We start from the raw sequence: 17,082 nt of genomic DNA, 5'->3' as shown, positions 1-17,082 counted from the left end.
GGAGCCAACACAGAAATATGATGGATCTCAGTGCCTGCAGCATCATTGCACAACGAAATTTTGGTTTCTAGATTTTTCTTTGTGGAGCAAAAGCAGTTAGATGTGGTCTCCCTTTACACAGTGAAAATTGGGGAGTTGGTAGCAAAAATTGGCTGGATCCAGCAAGATTCAGATGTTGAATCCAGCTTTTTGTGGCACTGCTATGCATCTGGGACTGGAGTTTTTAGGTGGAATCAGAGCATCTAGTCTCTATTTATGCAGTGGAATTTGGGAGTCTGGTTCAAAAATTGGCTGGATCCAGCAGCCAAATACGTTTTTTCGCAGCCAGGATGCTCTGGGGTCTGGAATTTGTTGATGCCCTGGAGAAACTGATCTTTCTCGTCCTCTACACAGTCAGTGGCACTGGGTGCGCTTGGGTCCAAAAATTGCCTGGCTGTGGCCGAATCCAGGAGGAACCGGCCACATCCAGCTTTTACCCACACCCGCAAATGACCTGCACACAAGACACACAACGCAGCCGCGCTTAGCCAATGTCAGGCTGCACAGGGAGCAGCAGCAGCACCGGGAGGAAGAGGAGGAGGAGGGCGCCTTGTACGCACGGCATGTAAACAATACATGTAAGTTAGCAAATAATGCTGAGTGGGAGCCGCAGCCCGAGGTGCTGAAGTGGATCGGGAGCTCCCCAGCCTGGACTTCTCCCCACACCCGTCTTCCAGCGGGAGGGAGGGCCGGAGCCAGGCCCCGAGGGCGCGTGGGGAGCGCGGCGGCGGCTGCAGGGAGCGAGCGAGCGAGCATGGCTTTCCAGCAGCTGGCGGACGTGGCGGAGAAGTGGTGCTCCAACACCCCCTTCGAGCTCATCGCCACCGAGGAGACGGAGCGGAGGATGGATTTCTACGCCGACCCCGGCGTCTCCTTCTACGTGCTGTGTCCGGACAGCGGCTGCGGGGACAATTTCGTAAGTAGCTGGGCTGGGCTGGGGGTGCCCCGTACTGCTGCTCGCTCCTTATCCGCCCTCTCCCCCGGCCCGCCTGCTTGGGGGGGGAGCCCGCGGGGAGCGCCTGGGGCCGCCGGCCTGCTTGGGAGGGAGTGACCCGCCCCACCCCGCCGGCGGGCGCCGCCTCCCCTTGCTCTGTGGGGCTGGGCGCAGCCCGGTTGCCCTGCGGCTGGGGCGCAGTGGGCGGGTTCCCTGCCTCCGCGCGGGGCGGGCGAGGGGCTCCGGCCGCAGCGGCCGGGGAGGGGAGAGCGGGCCCCAGCCAGGCCGGGGACTGAGCTGCTGGCAAAGCCCGGCGAGGGAGCCGGGAGGGCGGCGGGGCTGGCAGAGCCCTTGGCTGGGGGGGGAATTGCCAGCCCGTAGCAAAAAGCTGCAAAATGGAGTCTGGTGCTGGGTGGTCATTGGCAGGCTGGGCTGCCGGGGGGAGCAGCCACCACCCTATGGAGGCGGCCCCCGCCCCAGGTAGGGCAAGGAGCCACGGGGCCCTTCGCAGCACCCCCAGCCCCACCCTGTGCTGCTGGAGGAGTTGGGGGTTGGGCGAGGATGCAGGCCCCCTCTTGCTCCTGCGCTGTGGTTTGCTTATGGCTCGTGTACCACTAAGTGCGCTGCCCCCCTAGGCTGTGGTTGGGGGGCTGCTTTGCTGTCGCAGCAAATGGAGAATGTGGAGAATAAAATGGAGTCAGAATGACAGGGCACCCCTCCCCCTGTGTCCCATCCCCTATCTGGGGCTGTGTGAATTTATTCTTAGTCACCCTTGATCCTCCAGGAAACTGTTTCCTAAATGTCCTTCCCCACTCCCATCTTGGTCAGTGTGATGGGGGCAGGTGCTGGCCTTTCCTCTCCCCCCTTCCCCAGCAGCCTCTGTTGCCTGCACATCCTGGCCTGCTGGAGTTCAGCAGCAAGTTCCTACAATGATGGTAACAAAAATGGCTTCAGGATCAAGAGGGTGTTCTCCCCCCAACTCCAACATCTTAGTGTTGAATGGAAAAACCTGACCTTTACTGCAGGGTTTATAAATTGTAAAGCACCAGTTCAGTATAAAATAATGTGTGGTTTTTTTTTAAATGACTTCTAGCATTATTGAAGAAATGCCATAGCACTTTACATCCCTCAATCTGCTATACAACTGTTAGCAAGTTCTCCCTCGTAAAACCTCTGATAGATAGGTGCAATAAGAACCCATTTTACAGCTGGGTAAATGGAGACAAAGTGCAGTAAGTGACTTGCCCAAAGAGCACAAAACACAATTGGAAGATACTTATTTCTCACATTTTGCAGATGGTGTTGCAGAATTACAAATCAGGAGACGGTGTAGAGCTTAACTGAAGGACTAATGTATCCACCAGCTACTGTATAACAAAAGTCAGGATTCTGCCAGTGTGTGGAGGCCCTTTTGCCCATTGCAGGACTGGATCCTGACACCCCAAACCTGCAAACACCTATGCATGTGTACAACTCCCTGTAGGACCAAGCCTAAATGGCCACATCCTTCAACTGGATACCTGCAGGTGAGCCTCTGAGGCAATGCCAAGCCCCACTGAAGTCAGTAGCACTTTTGGGGCACTCATGCAGATCCAATTGCAGGCTCTGGGCTAAGACTATAATTCCATCTAGAGATTCTAATGATATCCTACATCACAGAGAAAGCTCATGTGTTTCTTATTTATGTGTTGTATTGTATTGTTATATAATCCACATTAGTTGAAATCTAGTCAATTAAAAAAAAACCCAAACCACAAACGTAAAAGTAGTTTCAGATCCTATTCCTGCCCCTGGACTATCCTGCCAATTTTTGTGGTTTTACAACCACATTTTCTTTTTTCTTCCCAGTTCTGTTTGAAAGGCTCCATCTCCCCAACCCAAAGCTACCAGAAAAACAGAACTGTGTTTCTCCAATCTTTCAGCTGTAGTCCCCTCAGGAGGTACTTTTTTAGATTAGTCCTCTTACAAAAAAGACAGGAATGATTTTTCCTCAGTTGATGATGTCTCTTTAGTATAACAGCTCAGAACTGATAATGATCTGTTCACCATATTAATTATACCAGCCTGACAGACTCATTTTTGCAGACTCTTTTTTTAAATGCTCCAAAAGACAGTTTTCATTATATGTGGAACTGTGTATTAAAGTTCATTGTAAGAAAACAATAAAAACCTGGGGCCTGATTCTCATTTGCACTAAGGACCCTTCCTATTTGGCCACATGAATGGGTCTGACTTTAATTTATGTCAACTTCCAGGCCCATTTTCACTGCCAGAATGGTGTAATTACATGCTTTGAGGCCTCTTTACACTGTCACAGTGTTGTAAAGGGGTCAAAGGGCATGTCTGCACTTCAAGTGTGATTGTAGCATAGGTAGGCATACCCATGCTAGCTTTAATTTAGCTAGCATGGGAAACAAATCAGACTTGCATTTGCAGTGTAGATAAGTATACTCATTTATACTCTAAGTATAAATGAGAATCAGGCCCATAGTGTTTTCATCACTTTTCTTTACATGTTCATTTCAGAATAAGGAAGAGACTTCAACAGAGTACGTAGGGCAGAGGTCCCCAAACTGTGCGGCGTGCCCCCCTTGGGGGATGCAGAGGAATGTTTGGGGGTGTGGGGCCTGGGCCAGCCCCCAATTGGGTTGGGAGGGAGCACCACCCTTCCCCGAGCTATGCTCCAGCCACGACCCAGGACCATCCCCAGCTTTGGCCACAGCTCCGTACCCAGCTGCAGGCCCCGCTGCAGATCTGCTTCCTGCCCCACCTGCAGCCGCAGCTCCATTGCCAGCCTGGAGCAGGGAGCAGAGCCACACCCGTCCGCGGACCCAGCTGTGGTTCTGCTCCTGCCCTGGCTGCAGCTCTGTTCCTAGCCCGGGCCCCAGACCCACTCCCAGGGAGCCAGGCTCCCCGGGGTACGAGGACAGGGGTAAGGGAGGCGCACAACCCTGAAAAGTTTGGGGACCACTGATATAGGGGGTGCCAGAGATGTATGTGATAAATCATGAACTTTGAAGGATGAAATAATTAATTAGAAGAGTGTGACAGAAGGAAGAAGAAGACCAGTAAGGGCAGGGAGTAGTTGAGAAATAGATGGGGAAAATAATAATCATGGATGAAATCAAAAATTCCCCAAACTGTGGCCCACAAAGCACTTAGTAGCAGTCTAGAGGGAACTGGCTAGTCAATGGGTGTAGGTGATTCCTCCTAGTTTGCACCTGCTGAATTACATTAAAAGAAGCTAAACATATATTAAATACATTCCTAATACTACTTTTCCACTTAAGCAATTGCTGTAGTTGCCACGGGAATGTTGTGTGATTGTGAATGCAAAGGATGTGGTCCATAAAGCAAGCCCTGTTAAGATATGGTTCACACTATGAAAATATTTGAGAACTCCAGTATTGCATAGTTTTAATTACGTGAGAAGATCTCTAAGGGCTAGATTTTAAGAAGTATTTAGGCGCCTTACAATGCAGATAGGCACCTAGTGGGATTTTCAAAAGCACCTGAGGTGCCTTCAACGCTAGGCATCGATCTGCACTTTAGGTACTTAAGTACCTTTAACATCTGGGCCTTAATCTCTGCTTTTATAGGTTACAGTGTCCCCCAAATACTTCATTGGATTTGCTATATAACCTTACCCAGTATGGGTGAGGGTGGAATAAGTTATTATTTATATTATGTATTCTCTGTTGTCCCTTTGTTATTTCTAGTATTCATACTAAATGATACTACAAGTACCAATTTTGCATTACCTTATTACAAGATTTCCTCTAATATATCTTAGCACAGAATCAGTTAGTCTGAATACTCTTCATCAACAAAATTACCTCAGTAAAGATAAAATGCTATACTAGCATGCTCAACAGGTAGGTTTTGAAAAAGGTGATCTGATAAATATCGTTTAATACTGCTGAACCCACTAAAGACTGAATGGAAAAACCTTCAAGCGTTATACAATGAACTGCTTCAGCCTTGCTTTCCAAAGATTGCACGCTGTATGCACAGATGCTGAATTAAATATTTCAACCTTGATCCTGGGTCAGCTGAGGTTGAAATTAGTAGCTGCGTGCTTTTGTGTTAACACAAAGCAACCAGGAGCAAAATAGATCTAGCCTGAAAACAACTTATCTGGAGGATGAGGTTTACCTTTTCCTTATTGCTCTGCCACAATTAAACTCTGTTACCCCAGTTTACCAGCAGGCTGTTTTCCCTATGGCAAAGAGATTGCAGAGATTTAGTGGGTTTCTCAACAAAAGCATCCTCTGTGTGTGTGCAGTTTTTGTGTCTTGCTATAACTTCCAAAGCAAGAGCTGAATCTTCATTTTTCATTTATCTTATTGTGAAAGACAAATTCCTTTTACAGGTTCTTTTGGAGACTCATGAATCAGACTGTTTAGATTCACATTCTTAAGTTGCTGCATGCATCAGTACTGAACTTGCAGAAAAGACTGTAGGTGCAGCTTTATTAGATATCATGATAATACTTTCATGTTTTCTTTTGGTAGATGAAACCAAGCCTTTCCCATATGAGATGCTTCCATAATACGTTTGTTGCTGCAACCAAAATTTTAAATCTTCCACAGATGTGGAAATCGCTGGTAGCCTTAATTGCTTATTGCTTTACACTGTTAAAAAACAAATCTCTCTGAAGACTAAAAGATTTTCTGATGAGTAATTTGCTTGCATTTTCCCTTGTGCACCAGACCAGTTTATTTTGAGCAAATGCTGATAAATTGACAGTGGAGTTTAAAATGTGGTGGGACTCTGACTCTGTAAAAATAGCACTGTGAAATTACATGGGATTAAATTTCCCTGTAAAAAACATATTTTTGTCACTAAAATGGGCAGGTATGATTCCAGACAAATACCAGAAGCAAATCTACTCAGTAGGAAGGGGCCATTTTTACATGTATTGGCAGAAATATATTGGCAGAAATTTCACTTCAGAAACACACACTACTTTTGTAAACTGTAACAGGCATCAAAGAAAATGTAGGTCAAGTGAGGTTAGTACAAAGGTAGTTATAATTTTTCTTTTTAAAGAGATATCTTAGCTGATGCTTTGCAATCTCTTAATTGTAGAAACCTAGAACTTAATTCATGTCAGCTAATTTATACTGACTAGGAAATAAGTTTGCATGTTATGGATTGAGACTTTTTTTATTCTTATTCTTTCCTTAATATTAGTTTAATTTCAGAGTTTCTACTCTACCCTTATTAAGTGTAGCCTACTGTTCATGTACTAACAGATACATTAGATGCACAGTACTTTGGGGGGAAAGTAAGGGAAGTTGTAGCATCTACCTTTCCATGCAGCATTATGCTTCTGTCATTAGAATCTCAGTGAGAAAGGCATTCAGAAAGCATCCTGTAAACAGTGTTTTCACCCTGCACTTCCATGTAAATCATATCCCTGTTTGAAGGCTTTCATCAGCACTTGCATGCAGTCTTTTTCAAACAACATTGTATTGGCAGAATATGCAGGGGTTACAGGAAAGGTTGAAGGCCTGGAGTTTCATAGAACCAGGCTGTGGGACAGGTCAGAGTACCCCATGGACATACTCAGGATTCTATTTCTTCTTGTGCATCATCAGGAGAGTTGTTTACAAAATTACAGGGTCAAACAACCTGAAAAAGAATGAGATTTCTCATGTGTTGCTGGGGGCATTATTACTGCGGATGATGCATCAGAAGGAAAAACCTCATCTTGACTTTCAGATTCCAAGCTGAGTTTGCAGGGCTGATGTTAGACAAAAGCAACTTTACTTGTAAAATGATATACATGAGGCAATGTGTAGATGGGACATGTGTATTTGGGACATTCTGATTCCCCACCCTGGTTCAATCATGAATAGTGTATTTCTAATTTATTTCCAAGCCTTCATCCTTTTCTCTATCTCCTGGTATATTGTGCTAATGCAACCAAGTTGGATCTCTGGAGCCTTTAAAAATGTGGGACCATACCCAGTTCCTGAAGTAAAGCAATATCTGTATCCCTAGTACAAATTTAAATTGCAGGTCCAGTACACCTTGGTACATCTTTAAACCATACATCTTATAAAATCATATGAAAAACTCCACATGAATTCCTATTAACTCCTGTTCTTTCTTTCATTGCTATTGTCTTTTAGCATGTGTGGAGTGAAAGTGAGGACTGCTTACCTTTCCTGCAGTTGGCACAGGACTACATCTCTTCCTGTGGTAAAAAGACACTCCATGAAATACTGGAAAAAGTCTTCAAATCTTTCAGGCCTGTAGGTGCATGTTTTACTTCTATATATTTAGTATATTTTTGATTTTAATAAAATGTGCCATTGAGAACAAGACAGATTTTTCACAATGGCTTATTTGTCCAGTCAAGTAGCTCAAACAAGCTAACAGTGAGTACAGGGAGCCTGTTCTTGTAAATCAGATGCCTTTTTATTTCTAGCTTCTTGTTTGACAAATTGAGATTCCCTGCTGTGGTGGGAAGCAAATTGATGTCCCAGCCAGTGGAACTGGCACCCCACCCTGATGATGAATTGTACATGGTTGATCAAGCACTGAGTATGAAGAATGGAATTAAAAATTTTATTAAAGCTAATGTTAAAAAAATTATATGATACATAGGTTGGGAAAAGAGTGTCTGTACATCTGGGTATAGTGCTTAGATGATCCACAAATATAACGTTAGTTTTTAAAAGTCATATGATACATAGAGTACATAATCAGCAATAACCCAAATTTAGGTGAATAGATTTAACAATGCAGTTTAGATATTAGAATCCGAATACTCGGGTACATCACTCATGAAAAGTTGTAAAGAGATTTGGTTGTGGAAAGCAAAATATATCAATGAGTGGAGATTGTCCCTCAGTAATTGAGAATTAGGTTGGTTGTCCATTTAGAAAATACAGTCCATGAGGAAAGTATTTGTTACTTTCCTGACTGTGCTTCTCATCGGCTCATCCCTTCTGGTATTGCCGATGTCCGGTGATGTGTTCCATGTAGTTGTCCCTTGATCACCTGACCTCATGAGTTGCCACATCAGCCAAGCATAGTGTTGACCAATTCCACATTCTCTCAGCACTCACTCGTTACTGGGGTCCCATGCGCTACAAAGCTATGTAGGACTTGGTGGCAGAGTCATTTCCCGGCACTGGAATTTGGGAGTTTTTCAAGGATCTGTATAAAGCAAATACAGTTTGGGGAAGCAGAGGGGGACAAAACTGTAAGTTCAGATTTTAGCCTTGAGATCACCTGATAGTTGAGATAGCTCAGGGTAGCGTCTCAGCAAATGAGTGGAATAGTAATAGTTTGACTTTTTTGTTTATTTTTGTTTTGTTATATTTTGCTCTTAACATTTTCTGCTCATCAGTCCTTATATAGCGCTGAGATGTATAGGGCTAAGATACCTCATGTTACTGTACTAGCCATCTGCTGCCAGAGACCTATATTAAAACGTGGCTTTTGTCAAAGTGAAGAGAATTTGGTGGTCTCAGCATAGTCCCGACTGGACATTTGTCTTGCTAAACTACCACATAATATAGCATATTGTCAGCCTCTCCTCTTGAGTGGCCTAGGAGTGGAATAACTGGAGTGTCATAGAGAAGAGTAGAGGTTTATTGGCAGAGTCATGTGCTTTCACTATGTCTGCTTAGATCAGGGGTAGGCAACCTATGGCACGCGTGCCAAAGGCGGCACGCAAGCTGATTTTCAGTGGCACTCACACTGCCCAGGTCCTGGCCACCGGTCCAGAGGGCTCTGCATTTTAATTTAATTTTAAATGAAGCTTCTTAAACATTTTAAAAACCTTATTTACTTTACATACAACAATAGTTTAGTTATATATTATAGACTTATAGAAAGAAACCTTCTAAAAACATTAAAATGTATTACTGGCACGTGAAACCTTAAATTAGAGTGTATAAATGAAGACTTGGCACACTACTTCTGAAAGGTTGCCGCCCCCTGGCTTAGATCATGTCAGTAAGCGAAGCTGGTTATGTTTTTGAACTGTTGATGAAAAACAAAACATTTTAGACAATTTTTTTCTCACTTTCTTTGATGATATTTTGACCAGCTGATCATGCGGACTAAACTTCATCCCAAGAGTTTAATACAAAAGGCAAGTGGCCAGGAGTGTGCCTATGAAATACTGGGCCTCATTTACTCTGTGTTGCAACCTTAAAAGGCCAACTGCCAACTTCAGTGGCAACTGTGAAAGAACTTAGTTTAAAAAAATCCATCTAGAGAGCAAAGGTGAATAGAGCCAATGCACACTTTTCTTAGAAGGGACTGGAAATTCGATCCATCCATGCAGCTACTCTAATTATGGTAAACATATAAAAATACACTTCCCAGAACAATGTCCATCCCTTGAGAGAGATTTTCTTTCCCTCAATGTAGCTTAAAGCCTTGTCTACACAAGAAAGTTCCAGCTGTTTAACTAAAGGAGTGGTTTCAAGCCAAATTAGTTAAACTGATGCGAACCCCAGTTTGGACACTCGTGTTTCTGTTTAAATCAGGTTTATTTAAGTTTAGCTTAAGTCTATTAGGAATTGGTTTAAAATAAACCAAATTAAGCCACTCTTAAACTGAAGAAATAAAAGGTAATAGATTTTAAGGCTAGAAAAGACCATTGTGATCATCTAGTCTGACCTCCTGTGTAAAACAAGCCATAGTATTTCACAGAGTAATTCCTGCATCAAGCCCATAAATTCTGGTTTAGCCGCAGTGTATCTTTTAAAAAGATATCCAGTCTTGATTTAAAGACTACATGTGGCTGAAATCGACCACATCCCTAGATAATTAGTCATTGGAAATAAGTTCCCCTCACTATGACAAACTTGCTCATTTCTAGTCTGAATTAGTCTAATTTCAGTTTCCAACCATTGGATCATCTTATGCCTTTTTTGCTAGATCAGATTACCAGAAATCTCTTCCCCATATACTTATAGAGTATGATCAAGTCACCTCTTAACTTTCTCTTGGATGGACTAAATTGAGCTTATTTAGTCTCTTCCTAGCAAAAAATCAAATAATAAAATTCCCACAAAACTCATCGCTTTTTTGATGTTCTGCATCCTTGTCTCATTTCCTCAAACACACCTGTTTCTACTATGCCATTTTAGTTCCTGAATACAGGTTGTGAAGCATTTATGCTGGTAGTTCTAAGCACCTATTTTTTTGTCTGGCCATTGATTCCTGATGTGAAAGAATTAATGCATCCACATTATTTTTAGAGTAGAATCATTGTATTTCTTAAGCCGTATATATGCATATTTTAATATTTGTTTGTTAGATTTTGATTAAATACATTATCACCTTCCCCCAGGTCTGCTGTTTACAAACTATTGGATTATTTAGATACCACCATGAGTATACAAGACACTTTGCACTAGTTAAAATATACAAGATAAAAAAAAATCCTGGGAACATAGTCCCTACCCAGAGCATTTATTTACAGCTGAATCATATACCCTAAATACAAATGACTGTTACTGTTCTCTGGTTAGATGTACTAGCAACATCTTTCTGCAAATTCCAGTCCTCTGACAATGTGTGGTACCTTCAGTATGAAAGACTAAATACAAGTAGAACATTTTCTGTGTAAAAGCTGATATGCTCATGGCCTTCAATCTTATGTAAGACTCAGAGATCGACCCACTTCACCCCAAAATCCCTGATAGATGAATAGCATGGACTGAATGAATAAATAAACTTTGGACTCTGGATTGTTTTCTCATCACTTGCTGTACTGTGTTTGCTTGTTGGTCTTCCTTCATCCAGCCCATCTCTTCCTGGTGCACTCCTTCAGCTGGCTGGACTAGCTCTCCAGGCCCATTAGGCTTCTGTCCCTCCTCCATTTTTCCTCCTCTCTCTTCTGTCCTGTTCTGCTCACCTCCTCATTTTCTCTCTCCTTTTATCCATTCCCCTCTGTTGTTCCAGCCTTCCCTTCTTCCACCACTTCAACCCACAATGCCCCCCCAAACACACTAAAACCAAGATTTTGTAATATAAATAGGACAGATATATTAAACTGATATGTTTAAAAGAAAAATGGCATGACGCTAATGTGCTGTGGCTGCCATCACCCTGATCACATTATTCCCTGTTCTATCCCTTTGCCCCAATCTCCTTCTGCTTCTTTGTAAACACTTTAAGGCAGGGACTGGGTCTTCCTAAATGCTTGTACAGGTGCCTAGTGCTTTGAGCCCAGATCCTGATTGGGCCCTTTGGTCACTACTGCAGTATAAATAATAACAAAGGGTAAAATTTTCCAAAGACGCTATGTGATGTAGAAGTGTAGCTCCCATTGAAAGTAAGGAGACGTTGGCACCTAACTGCCCAAGTCACGTTTGAAAATGGCACATAGGCTCCTAAGTCACCTAGGCCCAGATTCTCAGAGGCATTTAGGTACCTAACGTCCATGGATTTAATTCCCTAAGGATTTCAGAGAGGACTAGCAAGGTGCTTCTTTGGAGTAGACTCCTCCCTTAACTGATTAATTTTATATAACAAGTACAGCGTGTGTGTGTGTGTGTGTGTGAGATCCGTAGGTCCCCAGCCTCTCTCTACAGAAGCAGAGTCCTATTGTTTGTCCTTTTTGACCCTCATGATATGTTTATATTTCATTATGCTTCTTGTGCTAATTTTGCAGGCAAAGAGCTAGAAACTCCCCTCACCCCCAATATGAAGATTAAGATGCTCATTTATGTGATTAGTTTTCCCTCAGATCAAGGAATGGTGGGCCCAAAAACCATGAGCTTTGCTTGGCCCAAAGGCCACAGCTGGATATTGTCCTTGTGTCCATTGAATAGTTTTGAATGCAAAATATCATAAACTAGCTTACATTTTTAAAATTTGGCCTTGTAATTTTCATATCCCTGTATAAAAATTTCCCTTTCCTGGTGGAGATGGTTGTTTTTTTCCCCTCCTATGAGACAACAGCTGAATCCCTCTCCAAGGAAGGTGCAGCGTGTCTGTGGTTGCTCTTTCAATCTTAGCAGGCTAAATACCTAGTATTATCAATAAGGTGTAGCATATGATTTTGCTTTGCAGATATTAATAGCTGTTTGTGTAAGTTTTGTGAGGTATGAGATTTTCAAAGCAGATGCATTGTTTTGACTGGGATGTGTTTATGTATTCCTGAATTTCATTGGTTTGCCAATCTCTTTTTGGAGGAAGAGGGAAAAGTTCAAACAGTTTTTCCATCTTCTAAAACAAACAGTTGCCATTACAATGATCTGAAACATTATAGAGCTGAGGCATCCAAACTTTGCCCAACTGAGAGAAGTATTGGTACTAGGACTGTTGATTTAATTGCAGTTAACTCATACGATTAACTCAAAAAAATTAATCGCGATTAATCACACTGTTAAACAATAGGATACCAGCTGAAATTTATTAAATTCCTTTGATTTTTTTCTACATTTTAAAATATATCAATTTCAATTACAACATAGAATACGAAGTGTACAGTGCTCACTTTATATAAATTTTTTATTACAAATATTTGCACTGTAAAAATGATAAATAGTATTTTTCAATTTACCTCATACAAGTACTGTCGTGCAATCTCTTGATCATGAAAGTACAACTTACAAATGTTGTTTTTTTGTTATGTAACTGCGCTCAAAAACAAAACAATGTAAAACTTCAGAGCCTACAAGTCTACTCAGTCCTACTTCTTGTTCAGCCAATCGCTAAGAGAAACAAGTTTGTTTACATTTATGGGAGCTAATGCTGCCCACTTCTTAATTACAATGTCACAGGCATTCGCATGGCACTGTTGTAGCTGGTGTTGCAAGATATTTACGTGCCTCATGTACTAAAGATTCATATGCCTCTTCATGCTTAGGCCATCGTTATAGAGGACATGCTTCCATGCTGATAATGTCTGTTAATTAAATTTGTGACTGAACTCCTTCGGGGGGGTGGAGAATTGTATGTCTCCTGCTCTGTTTTACCCACATTCTGCCATATATTTCATGTTATAGCAGTCTTGGATGATGACCCAGCACATGTTCATTTTAAGAACACTTTCACTGCAAATTTGACAAAATGCAAAGAAGATGTGAAATTTCTAAAGATAGCTACAGCACTTGACCCAAGATTTAAGAATCTGAAGTGCCTTCCAAAATCTGAGGAGGATGAGGTGTGGAGCATGCTTTCAGAAGTCTTAAAAGAGCAACACTGATGTGGAAACTACAGAACCCAAACCACCAAAAAAGAAAATCAACCTTCTGCTGGTGGCATCTGACTCAGATCATGAAAATGAACATGCATTGGTCCGCACTCCTTTGGATCGTTATCGAGCAGAACCCATCATCAGCATGGACGTGTGTCCTCTGGAATGGTGGTTGAAGCATGAAGGGACATATGAATCTTTAGCGTGTCTGGCATGTAAATATCTTGCAACGCCATCTACAACAGTGCCATGCAAATGCCTGTTCTCACTTTCAGGTGACATTGTAAATAAGAAGCGGGCAGCATTATCTTTTGCAAATGTAAACAAACTTGTTTGTCTTAGCGATTTGCTGAACAAGAAGTAGGACTGAGTAGATTTGTAATCTCTAAAGTTTTACATTGTTTTATTTTTGAATGCAGGGTTTTTTTGTACATAATTCTACATTTTTAAGTTCAACTTTCATGATAAATAGATTGCACTACAGTACTTGTATGAGGTGAATTGAAATACTATTTCTTTCGTTTTTTACAGTGCAAATATTTGAAATCAAAAATAAATATAAAGTGAGCACTTTTCACTTTGTATTCTGTGTTGTAATTGAAATCAATATATTTGAAAATGTAGAAAACATCCACAAATATTTAAATAAATGGTATTCTATTATTAACAGTGTGATTAATCGCGATTAATTTTTTTAATTGCTTAACAGCCCTAATTGGTACCTTGTCAGCAGCCTAAATCTAATTTATAGAAATTTGAGAGGATTGTGGCCAATTTTGATTTTAATATGCAGCTATCTCCTGCTAAGACTACTGAACTCAGCATAAAATGCTCCAACTTGATTGAGAGGGTGAATAGTTCAAGATGAAGCGATTGCATGCTAGGATCTTCTGGTCTTTTAGGGCTTTAGCACCTATGGCTACCCCATCTAACTCAATGAGCTGCACTCTGGACATTCCTGTGTTCGTAGGATAGAATGGTTTTCTTTTTGGTGCAAAAGGAGTAAGTGTGATCATCTTGTAGGGTTATTGAATGCAGTGCAAATGGAGAATTTTAAACTGAGTTAACTAGAACTGAAGTATACTAACAGGGTCCTTTTGAATTTAGAGCATCAGTTGTATTGCCAACCGTAAGCGTTCAAAAATCATGCATTTCAGGCCTCAAAAATTATGACTGGCATAAAGATCATAAAGTATCTTCCTCCTCCCCACCCCCCAATGTTTGTGAATAATTGTATTTGTCTGCTGGTTTCTGAGCCTTTGGGTGCACTTGGTTCACATTTTGAAGCTTTTCTATGCAACCATGAGGACTGGAAATTTACTTTTTAAAAAAGAAAGCTGGGATTCTCACATAACCTCGTGACTCTGGGGCTTTCAGAAAAAAGCCAAATATTGGGGCGAGACTCATGGTAAAATTGCACGAATTGGCAACATGGCATCAGTTTGATCTTTGCCATTGATTATTACACTTTCCCATTTTCTCTTTAAAAATAGTTACTGGGGCTTCCAGATGTCGATGATGATGCATTTGAAGAATATAACGCAGACGTGGAAGAGGAGGAACCAGAAGCCGATCACCAACAAATGGGTGTCAGCCAGCAGTAATTATCTGAGGAATTAAAAGATCTTAATCCCTTGGTACCAGGTGGGGTCATGTGCTCCTGCATTAGCATTTTTGAATTAGCGCATCACATGGGAAATATGGCTCCCAGAATCAAAGTTTAAAAAAAAAAAAATACATAAATATCTCTGTGATGAGCTTTGCTAAGAAGTGACCTGAATTTCACTCCTGTTTCAGTGGGGTTTCTATGGAGTTGTCTTGGTAGCATTCTGCCATCATTAATTTAGAACTAGTTTTGTCGCTGACTGTCTCTTTGACTTGTGTTTTGAGAATAACATTCACTGACATGAATGTAGAGTACTTTGAATGTAGTAACTGTTGAATAGTGTGTGAAGTACTCACATATGACCTTACGGAGGAAAACGAATGCAGAAAATAAATGCAATCTGCACTTTTAGTTTTAATTCAACAATTTTTTTATTTTTATTTTTTTGCTATACTACCAGTCAGAGTATCAAACTGTGAGAGATTATGCCTGTAAAGCACTAGTTTCATAGTGGTTAATATTGCAGAAGTGCACATAAAGATTGAACAAAAATAATTACTTAGGAGGGACAAAATTTAGGCAAATGCTTGTGCAGCACATTTTAGTGTTTCTTAACACCACCTGAATGTACAGGTGCTGGGTTAATCACTGGGCATATTTAGGACATTTGTGTGATCAGTGCACATGATGATACACATTGGTACTTTGATGCCATCTGTTTCAAAGCCAAATACTGTTTTAATAGAAATTAAATGAATTTAAAATTTCCATTGCGTATTCTCCTCCTGCACGAAAATCAACCTTCAGCTTCGCTGGCTTTAATAAAACAACAATTTCATTCAAATCTTGCAGCATCCTGAATTAAAGTGCAACTTAACTTTGAAGCCCTAATCGTATAAACCAGCACCTGGCTCTTCAAGTTATAATGGAATCCGCTTCTTCACACTGGGCCTTGTTCTTCAGTGTCTTGTACCTTGTGTAGTTATTCATACTTGTCAAAGTGGGCGTAAAATGCTACCAACCAGAATGGTAGGGCCTGATTCTCATTCTCACTAAGGCCCCTTTACATTGTTCTCGCTGTGTAAAAAGGTCTTGAAGGGAGCACAGATGTAATTTATGCCCACTTTAAGGTCCCTTTACATTGCCTAGGGTGGGTCCTCAGCTGGTGTCAATTGCCTGTGGAATGATGACAGTTTCCATCAGCTGATGACCTGTCCCCCAGAGTGGTGGAAGGGGGTTTTAGAGTAAATTAAAGTAAGACCCATAATATTTTACACCTCATTTGCCCAGGTGTAAGTGACTCTCAAGTGAGTGTCAGATGGTGAAACAACAGGACCTCTTTATTTACTCACCTTTTATTCTGAAAATGTAAGAAAAGAAGGGATTCCATTCTCGTACAGCAATTTTCCACTATCTAGGAAAGTATTTCTAAATGACTGTTTGGTTTTTAGGCAACTTTTTAAAAAACACAAAATGTAGGTCACAAACGTCAAAGCCCTTTAATACAGCGTTAGCTTTATAAAAATTAACACTTAGTGAAGAAAAAATGCTTGGACAACTCTCAGAAACAACTGACACTCTTTTAAAAACCCTGTTATTAGCAGTATCTCCTATTGGATATGTATGTATTGGAAATTGTTTTAAAGGCTAGTTAAAGAGTTAATTTTCTTGGTGATTTGTGTGTCTGATGAAGGCTTAGGGGATGCATAACACTTAATTTTCTAACAGAGGCAAAACTTTCTGTAACCAGGATGGAAAATGGTATTTGAATATGCACAGATGTGTCTGCAACACTGTAAAAGTCTGAGTTTAAGAATATCACAAAATAGACAAGAAACCGAGCTTAATGAAACTTTGTACATTCTCTTGGCATGCAGGCATAAATATGATAGTTGCAACACATTTTCTATGGACTAGTGGTGTGAGAACTGTGGCAGTTCATTGTATAACACTGTACAGCAGTAATAGGCTTTTTGCTTACCAAAATAAAGTGTAATACCAGTGGTTTCCATCCCTGCTTTAAGTACCCAAGTTTTTCTTTCCTTTCCATCTAAAAGAGACTTGTCATAACTTTACACAGGGCGTCCTTCAGAGGAGCTTTTTGGGGTTACTTCCTTAGGTGCTGATCCTTTGATTCCAGCTCATACAAATAGACCTTTTGGGGCAGATTTTCCTCTGCTTTGAAGCTAAAGCAGTGCATTGTTTGCACCTATGCAAGGTGAGTAGAAAATACTACCATTCTGATTTGCTAACCATTTAAACCGATTTTGCATAGGTGCAAATGACTGTACACAGCTTCTGATTCTCCCTTACATTAAGGCT

At 41.3% G+C, this 17,082-nt stretch overlaps 1 protein-coding gene across 1 annotated transcript; it reads left to right on the top strand.

The window, feature by feature from the left end:
- The first annotated feature begins 502 nt into the window (after window positions 1-502).
- MTURN (maturin, neural progenitor differentiation regulator homolog) lies at window positions 503-16,771 on the top strand. Its single transcript, XM_034760889.1, has 3 exons — window positions 503-955; window positions 7,114-7,236; window positions 14,648-16,771. The coding sequence occupies exons 1-3, from the start codon at window positions 794-796 to the stop codon at window positions 14,756-14,758; spliced, it is 396 nt and encodes a 131-aa protein (XP_034616780.1). The 5' UTR covers window positions 503-793; the 3' UTR covers window positions 14,759-16,771.
- Window positions 16,772-17,082: the final 311 nt, after the last annotated feature.

This window comes from Trachemys scripta, chromosome 2 (genome assembly GCF_013100865.1).
Source record: "Trachemys scripta elegans isolate TJP31775 chromosome 2, CAS_Tse_1.0, whole genome shotgun sequence".
Classification (NCBI taxonomy): Eukaryota; Metazoa; Chordata; order Testudines; family Emydidae; genus Trachemys; species Trachemys scripta.
Note: the sequence above shows the minus strand (reverse complement) of the source record. Positions and strands in the feature narration are given on the sequence as shown.